At 39.5% G+C, this 18,049-nt stretch overlaps 1 protein-coding gene across 2 annotated transcripts in view; it reads right to left on the bottom strand.

The window, feature by feature from the left end:
- LOC127002103 (proline-rich protein 2-like) overlaps positions 1 to 18,049 on the bottom strand; it is a 61,727-nt gene that overhangs the window by 15,498 nt on the left and 28,180 nt on the right. For both annotated transcript variants that reach the window (XM_050867667.1, XM_050867668.1), the window contains exon 2: positions 1,303 to 1,491. In XM_050867667.1, the coding sequence (XP_050723624.1) occupies positions 1,303 to 1,491 (189 nt within the window). The remainder of the gene's footprint in view (positions 1 to 1,302; positions 1,492 to 18,049) is intronic.

Here is an 18,049-nt window from a genome sequence, read left to right as displayed (position 1 = left end):
CATTCTAATCTTATCTATGTTCATCTTATTTTATTCTAATCTGCATTCTAATCTTGTCTATTTTCATCTTATTTTATTCTAATCTGCATTCTAATCTTATCTATTTTCATCTTATTTCATTCTAATCTGCATTCTAATCTTGTCTATTTTTATCGTATTTTATTCTAATCTGCATTCTAATCTTGTCTATTTTCATCTTATTTTATTCTAATCTGCATTCTAATCTTGTCTATTTTCATCTTATTTTATTCTAATCTGCATTCTAATCTTGTCTATTTTTGTCTTATTTTATTCTAATCTGCATTCTAATCTTGTCTATTTTCATCTTATTTTATTCTAATCTGCATTCTAATCTTGTCTATTTTTGTCTTATTTTATTCTAATCTGCATTCTAATCTTGTCTATTTTCATCTTATTTTATTCTAATCTGCATTCTAATCTTATCTATTTTTGTCTTATTTTATTCTAATCTGCATTCTAATCTTATCTATTTTCATCTTATTTCATTCTAATCTGCATTCTAATCTTATCTACTTTCATCTTATTTTATTCTAATCTGCATTCTAATCTTATCTATTTTCATCTTATTTTATTCTAATCTGCATTCTATCTTATCTATTTCATCTTATTTCATTCTAATCTACAGTCTAATCTTATCTATTTTCATCTTATTTTATTCTAATCTGCATTCTAATCTTATCTATTTTTGTCTTATTTTATTCTAACCTACATTCTAATCTTATCTATTTTCATCTTATTTTATTCTAATTGCATTCTAATCTTATCTATTTTTATCTTATTTCCTTCTTATCTACATTTTTTCTATAATATCTGCACTCTCTTCTTACCTGCATAGACTTAATTTTAACTACTTAATGAAGAGAAAGATATAACTAACCACTCATGAAAAGAAGAAGCAAAATAACAGTGAATGATGCTTTTTGGAATTACGTTTTTGTCGGAACATGTACATTAATGGAAGACACTCGTAGCAATAGATGATTTTTTTTTTTCTGGTAGCTTATAAAGAAATCTGAAATAAAGGAAATCAGTAATGAGAGTGATGATGCTAAAATACACGTTATTATAAGACATTCAGCCGCTAGCACACTCACAAAAATAAAAATAAATAAATAAATAAATAAATAAGAAAAAAAAAACATTAACGTACACAAACACATAACATTTAAACAGAAAAGCATACACAAAAAAACACACATACACACAAACATACACACACAAAAAACCTCATAACTACAATAAAACAAACACAAAAACAGAAAAAACAAAAAAAAATCTTACCCCTGGGCCGAACGGGCGGAAGGGACGAACTGGTCGGGGTTGTCTGGGCCGAGATCGGAGGAAGGGCTGGAAGAGCGGTCTGAAGGCGCCGAAAATGATCTCAGGGGGCGAGGGGAGCGACCGGAATGGAAATTGTCCCTCCACCGAACTCGCCACCGCCAGCACCACCACCACCGCCACCGCCAACAGCTGCGAAAAAGTGGAAAAAGATGTTAGAGAGAAATAGATGATGTCTAGTGAATAGATGTTTAAGGGAGAATAAAGGAAGGGGAATAAGATAATGAAGGGGAGGATATGAGGAAGTAATTGGTGGTAAAGAAAGTAGAAAATAATGAAAGAAAAGGAAAAAAAAAACGGGAAATGATATCGATGTTAGGTTTGTAGTTGTTTAGGAGACGAAATGAGGAAGAGGAAAGAAAAAAAAAAGAAAGGGAAGATGTAAAAAGGTGTTTGGTGATGGTGGTGATAGAGGTGGTGGTGATGGTTGGTGGTGATGGAAGTAAAGAAAAAAATGAAGGAAATTGAAAAAAAAAATGTTAGAGAAGGGAGGGGAAGGAAAGTAGTAAAAATAGGAAAAAAAAAGGGGGATGGGAAGAAAGGCTGAGGTGGTGATGGTGGTGGTGGTGGTAGTGATGAAAGTTAAAAAAAGATGGAAAAGAAAAAAAAAGATGTAGATAAAGAAGGGAGAAGAAAGGATAAATAGAGCAAAAAAGAAAATGGAAGAGAGAAAAGGGTGATATGGTGTCGATGGTGTTAAAGAGAGAAAAAAAAATGGAAGAAAAGTGAATAGTTAAAAAAAAGAAGGAAAAAAGAACGAAAAACAGATAAAAAGGGGAAAATAAAATAGAGTGAGATTGTGGTGATGATGGTGATGATGGTGATATTGATAGTGGCGGCGATGAAAGTGTAACAAATGAAAGAAACTGAACTTCTGATGGAAAAAAATGAGAAAGAAGAAGGAACGAAGATGTGGGATAGATAATGTTGATAAGTGCTTTGGCGGTGATGAAGAAAGAGGAAGAGGAGAAAGAGAATAAAGATGGGAAAAAACGAAATGGTGATGAAGGGAATGAGGAAGGGAAAGAAAGGATGTTGTGGTGATGGTGATGATAATGAAGGTACGAAAAACAACAACATTGGAAGGGAGAAGGAGTGATGATGATGGTGGTGTTGTGGTGATGATGATGGTGATGGTAAAGAAGAAAAGAATAGGTGAAGTTTTGATAAAGATGGTGAGGATGATGGGAAAGAGCGTGTGTGTGTGTGTGTGTGTGTGTGTGTGTGTGTGTGTGTGTGAAGGAGGGAGAAGAGAGGAAAGGAATGAAAGTGGAGATAAGGAATGGCGAGAGGAAAGGAAGGAAGGGAGAAGAGGAGGGGAAATAGGAAGGGAGGAGGGAAGAGGGACGAAAAGGGAAGAAGAGAGGAAAAATAAGGGAGATAAAGAGTAGGGGAAATAGGAAGGGAGATGTGTGTGTGTGTGTGTGTGTGTGTGTGTGTGTGTGTGTGTGTGTGTGTGTGTGTGTGTTCCTTGCATTCCTTTCTTGCAACGACAATAAATCAAACATGAATCAGGCGATCGTAAAACACTGCTTATTTCTACCTCCTTTCCTCCATTCCTCCTTCCCTCTCTCCTTTCCTCCTTCCTTCCCTTCCTTCCTCCCTTCTACGCTCCTTCATTGTTCTCAGTAATTTTCTCTTCCGCTCCCTCCTTTATCTCCTTCATCCTTTCCTTCCCTCTCTTCCTCTTCTTCCATTTCCCTAGTAATTCATTTTTTTCTTTCTTCCTTCCTTCGCCTTCTTCATCATCCCATCCCCTCATATTCATCCCTCATCCCTCCTGTGTTTATTTTATTTTATTTTGTTTGCTCATTACTTTAACTTTTCCTTCTTTTCTCAAACTCTTTTTCCATCCCTCACCCTTCACTATCTTTCCTCCATCCCTTCGCATCATTCTCCATCTCTTTCATTTCCTTCAACTTTCCTCTTTTCATCCTTTTTTCACCATCACCTCCCGTATATGTAACATCAGAATCAAGGAGGAGGAGGAGGAGGAGAAAAAAGAAGACAGTCTATAAGGTGGAGGTCGAAAGGGGCCGAGCCGAGCCGAGCCGAAACAACCAAATAACCTTCTCGTCCATCCACCACACAATCCTTTCACCAGTAGCGTTCTTGCCGCCGGGGAGGACGAACACACGCCGCCCCTCCTCCTCCCCCTCCTTCTCTCCCTTATAAAGCCTTGCGGAACACCAGCTTACCCATTTAGCCATCTGACTTAATAAATGGCCCGATGACAAGGTTACGTGTGGGTCCAAGGGTAAATAAAGGGCTGTAGGGGCGGGTTGACGTGTAATAAAGGTGTTAGAAGGGTGTTGGATGCTTTTATAGAGGGTTGGGGCAAGGGGAGAGGGGATTAGGTTAAGGGATTGGGTTGATGTGTGTGTTTGGTGGTGTAATATTGTTGGGTTGGGTTGGGGTTGGGTTTTGTGGCGTTGTTGTTGTTGTTGTTGTTGTTGTTACCATTTTTATTATTATTTGGGAAGGAAAAAAGAAATCTGTGTTTACTTTGTCAATTTCTTTTATAATTAACACTAAATATTAACTTCTCTTGCAGTTAGTCAGTAAATCAGTCAGTCAGTCAGTCAGTCAGTCAGTCAGTCTCTCTCTCTCTCTCTCTCTCTCTCTCTCTCTCTCTATCTATCTATTTACTAACATATCTATTCTTCATGCAATCAATTAGTCAGTAAGTTTGCCTGTCTATCTATCTATCTCTCCCAATCTACTTATTTATCTACCTTTCTTTCTTTCTTTCTTTCTTTCTTTTTTCCATTCTTCCTTCCTTCCTTCCTTCCATCCTCCCTCCCTGCCTGCCTCCCTATCCCCCTCCCTCCCCTCACTCCGCCTACCAACCCAACTACCTACCCACCTACCTCCTAATCTACCTGTCTATCTACCAGCCCACCTGTTTACCTGTCCCGCGGTGGTCAGCCCAGGTATACACAAGAGGTCACAGGTGGTAGGTCACGGTCTAGCCTAAGGGGTCACCTGAACTCGAGAAAGAGGTCACCGTGGGAGTCTATATAATTACCCACCTTTCTCTCTCTTTCGATAATAACAACGAAATAATAATAATTGTATAATGAAAACAGCAACAAAGATAATAAGAGAGGAAACAAGAAGAGGAGGAGGAGGAGGAGGAGGAAGGGAAATGAAGAAGGGAGCAAAGTAGTGAAGGAGAGGTGAAGGTGAAGATGAAGAGAAGGAAACTAGAGAGGAAGGAAGGAAAAGGAAGGAGGGAAGGAGAAGGAGAAATGGGAAGAGAGGGGAGGAAATGAGAATGGGTGAGGGAGTGGAGGGGAAGGGAAAAGAAGAGGAGAAAAGAGGAGAGAAAGAGCGCAGAGAAGTAGGAGGAGAGATACGAAAGGAGAGAAGGATGAAACGGGAAGGGAAGGAAGGAGGATGAAAAATGGGAGTAGAGAGGAAGAGGGGAAAGGAAGGAATGAGAGAGGGAGAGAGAGAGAGAGAGAGAGAGAGAGAGAGAGAGAGAGAGAGAGAGAGAGAGAGAGAGAGAGAGAGAGAGAGAGAGAGAGAGAGAGAGAGAGAGAGAGAGAGAGAGAGAGAGAGAGAGAGAGAGAGAGAGAGAGAGAGAGAGAGAGAGAGAGAGAGAGAGAGAGAGAGAGAGAGAATGAAAGTGAAAAGGAAGAAGGGAAGGAAAGAGAGAAGGAGGAAATGAAAGGGAGAGAACGAGAGTGCATTGAAGAACGAATAGAAGATAAAAGAAGGGAAGGGGAGGAAAGGAAGGAAAGAGAGAGGGGAAGAAGGAATGAAGAGTGAGTGAATCAAAGGGAAGAGAAAGGAAAGGAAGAGAAAAGAGAGAGAAGGAAAGAGAGGAAGAGGGAGAATGAAGGTGTATTGAAGGACGAATGGGAGATAAAAGAAAGGAAGGGGAGGAAAGGAAGGAAAGAGAGAGGGGAAGAGGGAATGAAGAGTGAGTAAATCAAAAGGAAGAAAAGGGAGAGAAGGAAAGAGAGGAAGAGGGAGAATGAAGGTGTATTGAAGGACGAATGGGAGATAAAAGAAAGGAAGGGGAGGAAAGGAAGGAAAGAGAGAGGGGAAGAGGGAATGAAGAGTGAGTGAATCAAAGGGAAGAAAAGGGAGAGAAGGAAAGAGAGGAAGAGGGAGAATGAAGGTGTATTGAAGGACGAATGGGAGATAAAAGAAGGGAAGGGGAGGAAAGGAAGGAAAGAGAGAGGGGAAGAGGGAATGGAAAGAGAGAGAGAGAGAGAAAGGGAAGAGAGGAAGAGGGAGAATGTAGGTAAGGTATTCTGAAGGACGCAAAATGGGAGAATTTAACAAAGAAGGGAAGGGAGGAAAGAGAAGGAGAGAGAGGAGAGAGAGAGAGAGAGAGAGAGAGAGAGAGAGAGAGAGAGAGAGAGAGAGAGAGAGAGAGAGAGAGAGAGAGAGAGAGCATAAAATTACCATTATTCTGATTTATTAAGATTCGTTGCGGAAGAATAAAAGAAAAGAATTGAGGAAAGAAGGGAAGGAAGAATAGAAAAGGAGAAGAAAGAAAGAAAGAAAGAGAAAAGAAAACCTAAACTAATAAATAGATAAATAAATAAATAAAGATGAGAAATGCCAAAAAAATGAGATTACTCAGATTCTAAAAAGGAAAACAAGAAAATAAGACAGACGAAAAGAAAGAAAAATGAAAAAAAACGAAAACGGAAGAGAGAGAGAGAGAGAGAGAGAGAGAGAGAGAGAGAGAGAGAGAGAGAGAGAGAGAGAGAGAGAGAGAGAGAGAGAGAGAGAGAGAGAGAGAGAGAGAGAGAGAGAGAGAGAGAATAAATATATGAAGAATGAGAGACTGACAAACCGTCTTACCACACCTACCCTTGAGGCGAACGAAAAGAAGAGGAAGAGAAGGAGGAGGAGGAGGAGGAGGAGGAGGAGGAGGAGGAGGAGGAGGAGGAGGAGGAGGAGGTAACCGTTCTAAAAAGTATCTTGCCATTTTTTCCCTCCAGCTTCTGTGTAAAGAGAGAGAGGGAGGGAGAGGGAGGGAGAGGGAAGGAGAGAGAGAGAGAGGGGAGGAAAAAAAGAAGTGTAGAGGGACGCCATTATAAAGATATGCGGGAACCCATTATCTTCAAGAGGAGGAGGAGGAGAAGGAGGAGGAAGAAGAAGAAGAAGAAGAAGAGGAAGAAGAAGAGAGGGAGGAGGCAATGGTAGAGGCGACGTAAACAACTGCAAGAACAATGACAACAAAAACAACTATGATAAAAGAGGGAGATGGAGATAATGGCAGAAGAACAGTAATAGTGATAAGGGTGCAGATAATGTGATAATGATGGTTGATTATGGCGCGAATAAGGAATAGAAGAAGAGAGAGAATAGATGACGTGGCGTTAGTGAAACAAAAGAGAATCGCTCGTAAGATAGTAATAATAATGAGTAAGAATGAGAATAAGAGGGAGAAGAAGAAGAAAAAGATGATGATGATGAAGATGAAGAAAAGGAAGAGGAAAAAGAAGAAAAGGAGATGAAAAGAAAATGAAGAAGAAGAACAAGAACGAAAGCAAGAACAAGAACAAGAAGAAATAGAAAAAAAGAAGAGAAAGAAGAAGAAGAAGAAGAAGAATTATGTGAAGAAAAAGAAAAAAAGCAGAAATAGGTGTTGTAAAAGAAGAAGCAGAAGAAAAAGAAGAGGCAAAAGAAGAAGAAAAAGAAAAAGTAGAAAAAAGAGAAGTAAGAGAAGAAAAGGAAAAAGAAAAAAAAACAGAAGAAGGAAACAATGATGAATGATAATATTGATAACAGAAACAAAACAATACCTAGGCCTATATAAACAACAACAAAAAAAGGCTGATTAAAAGTTTCAACACAACAAAACGAACAACAGCTACTCGTATAATAATGTGAAGAAGACACGAGAACAGCTGATCAAACGTAAACAAATAAAAACAGCTGATCCTATGATAATGTAAACAAAACAGACGGTCAGCTGATCCGATGTAAACAAACAAACTCAAAAACCTGATCTTGTAAAATTGCAATTATCAAGATTAATGCAAACAAAATCCCTCGTTAAGTAATTATGAACAGATTTATTTAGTATTTTTTTTAAGATATTCGTTTTAACATTTTTCTTCAGTTACCATATTATTTTTTAAAGGAAACATTTGGTTATATACACACAAACATACACACACACACACACACAAAAAGAAACGAGGAAAGGGAGTCAGTGTTGCTTAGTATGTGACGTGTGTGTGTGTGTGTGTGTGTGTGTGTGTGTGTGTGTGTGTGTGTGTGTGTGTGTGAGGGGGGTGACACAGTTGCATCAAAACACTCTTGCCGTATGAGGGGAAAACAGAATGTATCGCCTTTAATATGCGTGTGTGTGTGTGTGTGTGTGTGTGCGTGTGTGTGTGTAGGTGAGAGTGAGAGTGTGTTGGGCAATGTGTAAAGAATGAATAATTAAAAAGGGGAAGCCCACAGGTGCCCATCTCTCTCTCTCTCTCTCTCTCTCTCTCTCTCTCTCTCTATGTTTAGGCCTAATGTTTCCTCTAATGTTTACACACACACACACACACCAGTCATGCGTTCCAAGAGTGTATCGTTCTCCTTTCTCTGATTAATGAGGTTAGTGTGTGTGTGTGTGTGTGTGTGTGTGTGTGTGTGTGTGTGTGTATGAAATATTTGGAAAGACGAATCGATACAAACATACAGAGAGAGAGAGAGAGAGAGAGAGAGAGAGAGAGAGAGAGAGAGAGAGAGAGAGAGAGAGAGAGAGAGAGAGAGAGAGAGAGAGAGAGAGAGAGAGAGAGAGAGAGAGAGAGAGAGAGAGAGAGAGAGAGAGAGAGAGAGAGAGAGAGAGAGAGAGAGAGAGAGAGAATTGAAACTAATTATTGGAGGGAACTTGCGGTTTAAATACCTTTATGGAGGAGGAGGAGGAGGAGGAGGAGGAGGAGGAGGAGGGGGGCATGTGCTGACAGTCATGACACTCATCTAACCTTCCTCCTCCTCCTCCTCCTCCTCCTCCTCCTCCTCTGACTGTGATTGGAATAACGGTGATGCAATAAGCGTGTGTGTGTGTGTGTGTGTGGGTGTGTGAGAGAGAGAGAGAGAGAGAGAGAGAGAGAGAGAGAGAGAGAGAGAGAGAGAGAGAGAGAGAGAGAGAGAGAGAGAGAGAGAGAGAGAGAGAGAGAGAGAGAGAGAGAGAGAGAGAGAGAGAGAGAGAGAGAGAGAGAGAGAGAGAGGTTAGCATAGTCAAACCTTCTCATTTATAACTGTCGAAGAGGGCAATAGGAGGAGGAGGAGGAGATAATGTAGAGAAAAGAAATGAAAGAAGAGAGATAAATAGATAGATAAATAGAAAGAGATAGAGATAGAGAGACAGAGAAATTTAATTATAACCCTTCCAGTAACAACTAATTAATCTCAGGAACCAGGTAACCTAATCTGGTCGACAGGTGTTTCTTAATTACTTTGCACCTGGACAAACTAAACCAATAAGGACCAATTGTTTTCTTAATTACGTCTTTGGAGTTTAATTACGCTCAACATCTCAACCTTTGTATATTGTAGCTGTATAAAGGTACAGTGTAATGAATACATAGGAATACATAGGAATACATAGGTTAGGTTAGTGAGAATATGTTTGCAAGTATAGTCTAAGGATGAGTGGGAAAAGGAAATGGAAAGTAAGGGATATGAAGGGATAGGTATGAAAGGGAAGGGAAGGACAAGGAAGATAAGAGAAAGAAAGTTAAAGGAAGGATTTAAAAGGTAGAAGATGAAACAGGGATATGAATGGAAGGGAAGGGAAGGAATAGGAAGATAAAAAAAGAAAGTTAAGGGAAAGAATTAAAAAGGTAGAAGATAAAATAGGGATAGGAATAGAAGGGAAGGGAAGGAATTGGAAGATAAGATAAAAGAAAATAAGGGATGAATTAAAAGATAGAAGATGAAGGAGTTGAAGGGAAGCGAGATATAGAAGGGAATTGAAGGGGATGGAAAGGGAAAGGAAGGGATATGAAGGGCCAGGAATGGAAGGGAAGGGAAGGAATAGAAAGATAAAAGAAAAAAGGTTAAGGGAAGAAATTAGAAGGTAGAAGATGAAAAGGGAATTGAAGGGAAGCGAGATATAGAAAGGAAGCGAATAGAATGAAAAGGAAAATAATGGGAATGGAAAGGAAAGAGACGAAAGGGTAACAAAAGGGAATAGAATGTATGTAAGGTAAGACAAATGAAGAGAAGGAAAAGGGAAGGAAAGAAAGAAAAGGAACGCAAAACGAAATCAAAGTAAAAAAAAATAAAATGCGCGATTGAAAAAAATCGTAGGAGAAAGAATGGAAAATAAAGGAGAGATAATGAATGAAAAAAAAAGTTAAGGGTTAATAGATATAAACGGAATGAAAGGAACAAGAGGGAAATAAAAGGAAAAGATTGAAAAGACAAGAAAGGGATCGAGAGAAGTTGTTTTTTTATACTTTTTTACTTTATCTGAAGCTCAAACTATAGATGCCATGATATAAAAGGAGAGATACTGAATGAAAAAAAGAAATAAGGGGTTAATAGATATAAACGAAATAAAAGGAACAAGAGGGAAATAAAGGGAAAAGATTGAAAAGACAAGTAAAGGATTGAGAGAATTTTTTTATATACTTTTTTTAACTTTATCTGAAGCTCAAACTATAGATGCCATGATATAATTCGATCCCCTTAAGTAGGTTACCATGTTGAAGTGTAATAGGCTTGTGGTAATCTGTTCTGGTTCTTATACTTTTCTTCCTCCTCCTTCTCCTCCTCCTCCTCCTCCTCCTCCTCCTCTTCTTTCCTTCTTTTACTTCTTCTCTACGTCTTGGTTTTTTTCTCCTCTTCCATCTCCTTCTACTGATAATCCTCCTCCTCCTCCTTCTTTTTTTCTTCTTCTTCCTTCACTTTTTTCTCCTTTCTCTTCCTCCTCTTCCTCCTTCTTCTTCTTATTTTTTTCTAGTTGTGATATTTTAAGATTTACCGATAAGAGGAAGAGGAGGAGGAGGAGGAGGAGGAGCTGGAGAAAATGAAGAACTGGAGGAAAATGATAATAATTGAAGAGAAGTAAAATGGTGATGGAAGAGGAGGAAGAGGAGGAAGATGAGGAGGAGGAGGAGGAGGAGGAGGAGGAGGAGGATAGGATTTCCCACACTCTCTACCAAGGAAGACCACAAACGTACACACACACACACACACACACACACACACACACACACACACACACACACACACACACACACACACACACACACACACACACACACACACACACACTCCACAATGTCCTTCCTTTCACCTCCTCCTTCTTCCTCTTCCTCCCTCCTTTATTTCACAAGGAGGAAGATACACACACAACAACACACATACACACAACAACAACAACAACAACAACAACAACAACAACAACAACAACAACAACAACAACAACAATTGACAAGTTAAAACATGATAAATGAAGATAAGGAAATCGTGTGGTCAGTTTTTATCTCCTCCTCCTCCTCCTCCTCCTCCTCCAAAGGCCGTGGTTTGAGATTAGACCGACAGTGAAAAATGATACAACCACACACACACACACATACACACACACACACACACACACGAAATAATAATCAGTGTTTTTTTAATTTACGGAAAAAACACCAAAAAAAAGAGGATTTGACTAATGGAATTTTATAAAGAAAGGAGAGAGAGAGAGAGAGAGAGAGAGAGAGAGAGAGAGAGAGAGAGAGAGAGAGAGAGAGAGAGAGAGAGAGAGAGAGAGAGAGAGAGAGAGAGAGAGAGAGAGAGAGAGAGAGAGAGAGAGAGAGAAGGTCATTTAGAAGGTGAATGCTTATGGGAGAGCCGTATAAAGGGTCAGAGTGTGTGTGTGTGTGTGTGTGTGTGTGTGTGTGTGTGTGTGTGTGTGTGTGCGCGTGTGTGTGTTTATTTATTTACATTCATGATATGCATAAAAAAATAGAAGAAAACGTTGCCTCATCACAAAAAAATAAAATAATAATAATAATAATAATAATAATAATAATAATAATAATAATAATAATAATAATAATAATAATAATAATAATAATAATAATAATAGTTCTTAAGGCGGAAAAAGATGGATGACTAGACTAGACTAGACTAATTATTCTCTCTCTCTCTCTCTCTCTCATTTCACCTGGGCGTTGGCTGGGCAGGTTTTATGCAACGCTACAAACATTATGGCTGCAGGTGGTGGTGGTGGCGATGGTGGTGGTGGTGGTGGTGGTAGAGGAGGAGGTGGTGATGGTGGTGGTGGTGGTAGAGGAGGAGGTGGTGATGGTGGTGGTGGTCTCTCAGATGATGTTATGGATAATTATTAAGGCAACAACAACAACAACAACAGCAGAAATAAAGAAAGTAATAATAATGATAATAATAATAACAATAATAACAATAATAATAAATAGTAATAATAATAATAATAATAATAATAATAATAATAATAATAACAATAATAATAATATCAGTAACATCAGTGTTTCTTAATTTCTGCTTCTTAATTTTCTTCTCAGTATCCATTTCTATTATTTTTTCTGATTTCTTACTTCGTCTCAATTTCCCGGTTAATGATACACGATAAAAACCAGGAACAGGAGGAGAAGGAGAAGGAGGAGGACGAAAAAGAGAAAAAAACACGAAAACAGGGAAACGCAGGCAACAAAAATTCAATTGGTTTACATGAAGTGACTCGCTTCAGTAATTTCTTCTACGTTACAGTCACATCATGCCTATAGAGGGGATCAAAACACTTCGTTGAGGTCACTCCTGATGCAGCAATTCGACGCGATATTTAAAGCAGCTTGTTGTTTCCATATATACTCACTTTGAAGGAAGGTTGTTGTTCTATTGTTGGATGATTCGGTTTAAGATGAGACTCTCGCCAATGTCTATCGCTACATCACCTCGCTTGAATAAATAGCCCGTCATTTCTAGAGGTTGAGTTGGTTTGTAGCTGAGAACTTAAAATGATCGACGATACTGAACTTCTTTGGGCAACTTGAAGACCTGAATCACACCTTGTAAGCGTCTCTCTATTACAACGGAAAGAGGTTGGGCCGGAGGAGGAGGAGGAGGAGGAGGAGGAGGAGAAGGAGGAGGAGGGCTGATTGGAGATGAAGTACATGTTTGGATATCATGAACCAAACACCCTCCTCCTCCTTCTCCTCCTCCTCCTCCTGCTGGTGTGAGGGAGCGGCGGAATGACCGTGGCATGCAGTAGGTCAGGCAGGTAAGCAGGTAGGCATGCACGGGGCGAGAGTGAAAGGTGTGTGTGTGTGTGTGTGTGTGTGTGTGTGTGTGTGTGTGTGTGTGTGTGTGTGTGTGTGTGTGTGTGTGTGATTAGATGGGTGAAGTGAAGTATGTGTGTTTTTTATGGAGTGTGTGCGTGTGTATGTTTGTTTGTCTTTCTTTCTTTCTTTCTTTCTCTCTCTCAATCATGTTTCGAGAGAGAGAGAGAGAGAGAGAGAGAGAGAGAGAGAGAGAGAGAGAGAGAGAGAGAGAGAGAGAGAGAGAGAGAGGTCAGCCTACCTGCTTCATAATCTCTCAGGTAAAGGTGGGAAGGGAGACAGGTGAGTGACAGGAGGAGGAGGAGGAGGAGGAGGAGAAGAGGGTAAGAGGTATAGGTTATATTTTTTTCTGCATTTGTTTTTCTGTTATAATTTCTTTTCTTCTTGTTTCTTTTCTTCTTTTTTCCTCTTTTCTTCTTCTTCTTCTTCTTCTTCTTCTTCTTCTTCTTCTTCTTCTTCTTCTTCTTCTTCTTCTTCTTCTTCTTCTTCTTCTTCTTCTTCTTCTTCTTCTTCTTCTTCTTCTTTTCCTGTTTCTTTTTATTACTATTATTATCTTCATCAATGCTATAATTTTCCTTCAACTATTACTGTTACCTACCTCCTCCTCCTCCTCCTCCTCCTCCTTCTCCTCCTGCAGTGGATGCTTAGGTGGGCAGGTCAAACCGGTCTGTCTTTGCCCTGACCTTATTCTCTCTCTCTCTCATTTATCATTCGTTGGAAGAAAAGAAACGTAACGAATTTAGAGAGAGAGAGAGAGAGAGAGAGAGAGAGAGAGAGAGAGAGAGAGAGAGAGAGAGAGAGAGAGAGAGAGAGAGAGAGAGAGAGAGAGAGAGAGAGAGAGAGAGAGAGAGAGAGAGAGAGAGAGAGAGATTGAAGGAATTTTCTTAGATCCTGCCTTAATACCTCCTTTCAAATAGACCTCCTCCTCCTCCTCCTCCTCCTCCTCCTCCTCCTCCTCCTCCTCCTTCTTTCTCTGTTACCTCAGAAATCCCAAGTAGATCACGTCTGGATTATAAGTAGGAGGAGGAGGAGGAGGAGTGTTGGTCGTGGACACTTCGACCTCTGTCTGACCTACGAGAGAGAGAGAGAGAGAGAGAGAGAGAGAGAGAGAGAGAGAGAGAGAGAGAGAGAGAGAGAGAGAGAGAGAGAGAGAGAGAGAGAGAGAGAGAGAGAGAGAGAGAGAGAGAGAGAGAGAGAGAGAGAGAGAGAGAGAGAGAAATCACATCCCGACACACACACACACACACACACACACACACACACACACACACACACACAGAGAGAGAGAGAGAGAGAGAGAGAGAGAGAGAGAGAGAGAGAGAGAGAGAGAGAGAGAGAGAGAGAGAGAGAGAGAGAGAGAGAGAGAGAGAGAGAGAGAGAGAGAGAGAGAGAGAGAGAGAGAGAGAGAGAGAGAGAGAGAAAGGGGTAAAGGTTTTGACCCACACATTATCTCCTTCCCTCCCTCTCTCTCCCATTCCCTCCCTCCCTCCCTCCTTCTCTTATGACCCTTTGGAGAGAAAAAAAAGTGAGAGAAAAAAGAGAAAATTGATTAGATCTGTGAGGTAAGATCAGCTAATGGCTCTCTCTCTCTCTTGTATACATTTTTCTGGTAATATCTAACCTAATATAAACACACACACACACACACACACACACACACACACACACACACACAAAGGGGCAGATGATAACCTCGTGTGTGTGTGTGTGTGTGTGTGTGTGTGTGTGTGTGTGTGTGTGTCTGTGCGGGCATTTCATCAATCTTTCCTTCCTTTTTTGTCACTTGTCTTGTCTCTCTCTCCATAGGTCAAAAGGTGAAGATAAGAAACGAAAAAAATGGAGACCCGTCACTTTTATACGAGCTTATCAACAGTAGTAGTAGTAGTAGTAATAGTAGTAGTAGTAGTAGTAGTGGTGGTGGCGGTGGTGGTAGTAGTAATAGTCTCAGCCTTTGCTCCCTATGATATTTTTTGCTTCCCGACATTTCTCTTTTTTATCTTTTCCTCTGTGTGTGTGTGTGTGTGTGTGTGTGTGTGTGTATGTGCGTCGATATATAGGTAGGCAGTAACCGGGCTATAAACAGGAATTCATTTAAGGAAGCAAACAAGATTGAGGACAAAAAAATAAGAGTATGATAACTTAATAAATAGTAGGAAAGGTTTGAGTTTTGAGGACAGAAAGAAGTATGAACACACTGATGGTCGCATGACTTAAAAAAGGGATAAAAATAGAATATATAAGGTGGCATATTTGTTTGTGAATCTGAATGTTCCTTTTCTTCCTCTTCTTCTTTCTTTAACTTCCTTCATCTCCTTTCACCTTGCCTTCCATCCTTTCTTTCTTTCTTTCTTTCTTTCTTTCTTTCTTTCTTTCTTTCTTCCTTCCTTTCTTTCTTTCTTTCTTTCTTTCTTTCTTTCTTCCTTCCTTCCTTCCTTTCTTCCTTCCTTTCTTCCTTCCTTCCTTCCTCCTTTTCTAATTTCTCTTTTCTTCCTTCTTTAATCTATCACTTCTTTCCTCCTACCTTCTTCCTCTCCTTTCCCCTTCCCTTCCTTCCTTCCTTCCTTCCTTCCTCCTTTTTCTAATTTCTCTTCTTCCTTCTTTTATCTATCACTTCTTTCCTCTTACCTTCTTCCTCTTCTTTCACCTTTCTTTCTTTCCTTCCTTCCTTCATTCCTTCCTTCCTCCTTTTCTAATTTCTCTTTTCTTCCTTCTTTAATCTATCACTTCTTTCCTCCTACCTTCTTCCTCTCCTTTCCCCTTCCCTTCCTTCCTTCCTTCCTTCATTCCTTCCTTCCTCCTTTTCTAATTTCTCCTTTCTTCCTTCTTTAATCTATCACTTCTTTCCTCCTACCTTCTTCCTCTTCTTTCACCTTTCTTTCTTTCCTTCCTTTCTTCTTTCCTTCCTTCCTCCTTTTCTAATTTCTCCTTTCTTCCTTCTATAAACTATCACTTCTTTCCTCCTACCTTCGTTCTTTCCTTTCTTTCCTTCCTTCCTTACAAACAAGTACAACGTGTCTTACCCGGCTCACTAACCACCATGATCTTATCAACATCACTCCTACTAAAACCCTTCATCCATTTATAAACCTCGACCAAGTCACCTCGCACCCTTTGCCTTTTTAGAGTTTGCGAATTTAAACGTTTCTCAACTCCTATATGGCAAGTTTTTTTTTAACCCGTGAATCATTTTTGTCAGAAGAATATAAGGACATAAGAACGTAGGAGTCCGCAAAAGGCCGGTAGGTCTATACAAGGCAGCTCCTGTGAACCTAATCCCACCTAACTTCGCTATCTTGAATGTATCTCTCGTATTGCCCTCACAACATGACATCTAAGCCTGTTACACTTATCCGGCTTAACCCCATTGCTGCGTGTTCTACCCCGCTCTCTTACCACCAAAACCCTATTAACATCACCCTTAAGCCCTTCATCCATTTGTAACCTTTGATCAAGTCTCCTCGCATCCTTCGCCTTGCCAGAGAATGCAGATTTGAATGCTCATTGGGTCTATCATTGCAGGACTTTTTCAAATTTCCTCAGCCTTTTTTCAACCTTTCCCAACCTTTTTGAACCCTTGAATAATTTTTGTCATCATGGAAGTATAAGGAGAAAGAGTAAAACAGAGGAAGAATTAAGAGGAGAAATGGGAGGAGTAAGAAACGGAAAAGAAGAAAAGAAGAAAAGAAGGAAAGAGGAAAGGGATAAAATACAAGGAGGAGGAAAAGTAAAAGAAGGAAGAAAAGGAGGAATGGGAGGGGTAAGAAAGATAAAAGAAGAAAAGAGAAAATAAGAAAAAAATAAGAGGAAAAGTAAAAAAAGGAAGAAAAGGAGGAATGGAAGGAATAAGAAAAGGAAAAAAAGAAAAGAGAAAAGAAGAATCAAGAAAAGAGATACAAAAACAAAACAAGTACTAGAAACAAAAACAAAACAAAAAAAGACAAAAGAAGAAAAAGTGAAAAAAAGAAAATAAAACAATCACTAGACACCAAAATAGGAATGATAAGAAAAGAGAAAAAAAAACTACTAGAAACAAAGAAAACAAAACAAAAGAGAAAAGAAGAAAAGGGAAAAAAGAAAAAAAATATAACAATCACTAGGCACCAAAAAAGGAATGATAAGTAGCAACACATCACCAGCAAGCAATATAACCCGTGTACCAGTGTGGGGCGCGCCAGGGTGTGTGTCAGGGCAGCAAGGTGAGTGAGGCGAGGGTGGTTCTGGAGGTGGCCCAGGTAAGCGTCAGGTGCTCCCCGCATACCTGATGAGACCAACCAGGTGACTCTCCTCTCCTTCCCCTCCCTCCACCACCTCCCCCTCAAGCTATGCCTCACAACGCCTCCTCCTCCTCCTCCTCCTCCTCCTCCTCCTCCTTCTCCTCGTCCTTTTTTTCTCCCTTTTCATTCTTCAATTTTCATTCAATTTTCATTCTTTCATTTTCTTTACTTTCTTTTCTTTTTTCTTTTCTCTTTCCTTCCTTTCTCTTCCTCTTCCTCCTCCTCCTCCTCCTCCTCCTTCTCCTCTTTCTTCCTTCATTCCTCCTCTTCCTCCTCCTCCTCCTCCTCCTCCTTCTTCTCCTCGTCCTTTTATTCTTCCGTTTCATTCTCCTTTTCATCCTTCATTTTTTTTGTTATGCTCAATTTTTTTTCTTCATGTGCTACTTTTAATACTTTTCTTTTTCTTTTTTATTTCCTTCCCATTCCTTCCTTTTACTATTCCTCCTCTTCCTCTTCCTTTTCCTCTTCATCCTTCTTCTCCTCGTCCTTTCCTTCTTTCTTTTCACTCTCCTTTTCATCCTTCATATTTTTTTTTTCGTTATGCTCAATTTTTTCATATGCTACTTCTAATACTTTTCTTTTTCCTTTCTATATCCTTCCCAATCCTCCCTTTTACTATTTCTCCTCTTCCTTTTCCTCTTCCTCCTTCTCCTCGTCCTTTTCTTCCTCATTTTCATTCTTCGTAAACCTTCTTATGTTCCTGATTATTTCTGTTTTTTTTTATATTTTCTTTATGTTGTTAATCTTTTCTTCAACTACTCTTTGTCTCTCTTTTCTTTCCTTACTCCTTCTCCTTGTTCTTTTCCTCTTCTTCTTCCTCCTCCTCCTTTTTTTCGTTCTCCTTTTCTTCCTCCAAATTTTTCCCTTATGCTCAATCTTTGCATGAGCTATTTATTATACTTTTCTTTCTTTTTTTTTTCTTTCCAACTTCTCTTCTTTTTCCGCCTACTACTCTTTCCTCTTTTATTCTTCCTCTTTTTTTCTGTCGGGCTTCCGCATCCTTCCTTTTCATTCTTCGTTATCTTCCTATCTTGAATTTCTTACTCTATATATTTTCTTTGTAATCTTGTCTCAGCTTTTCTTTATTACTGTTTATACGAGTACTTTCCTTTATTTTCTTTTTTTACTTTG

Source organism: Eriocheir sinensis, chromosome 22, assembly GCF_024679095.1.
Source record: "Eriocheir sinensis breed Jianghai 21 chromosome 22, ASM2467909v1, whole genome shotgun sequence".
Taxonomy (NCBI): domain Eukaryota; kingdom Metazoa; phylum Arthropoda; class Malacostraca; order Decapoda; family Varunidae; genus Eriocheir; species Eriocheir sinensis.
The sequence above is the reverse complement of the archived record's forward strand: the minus strand, read 5'-3'. Positions and strand labels throughout refer to the sequence as shown.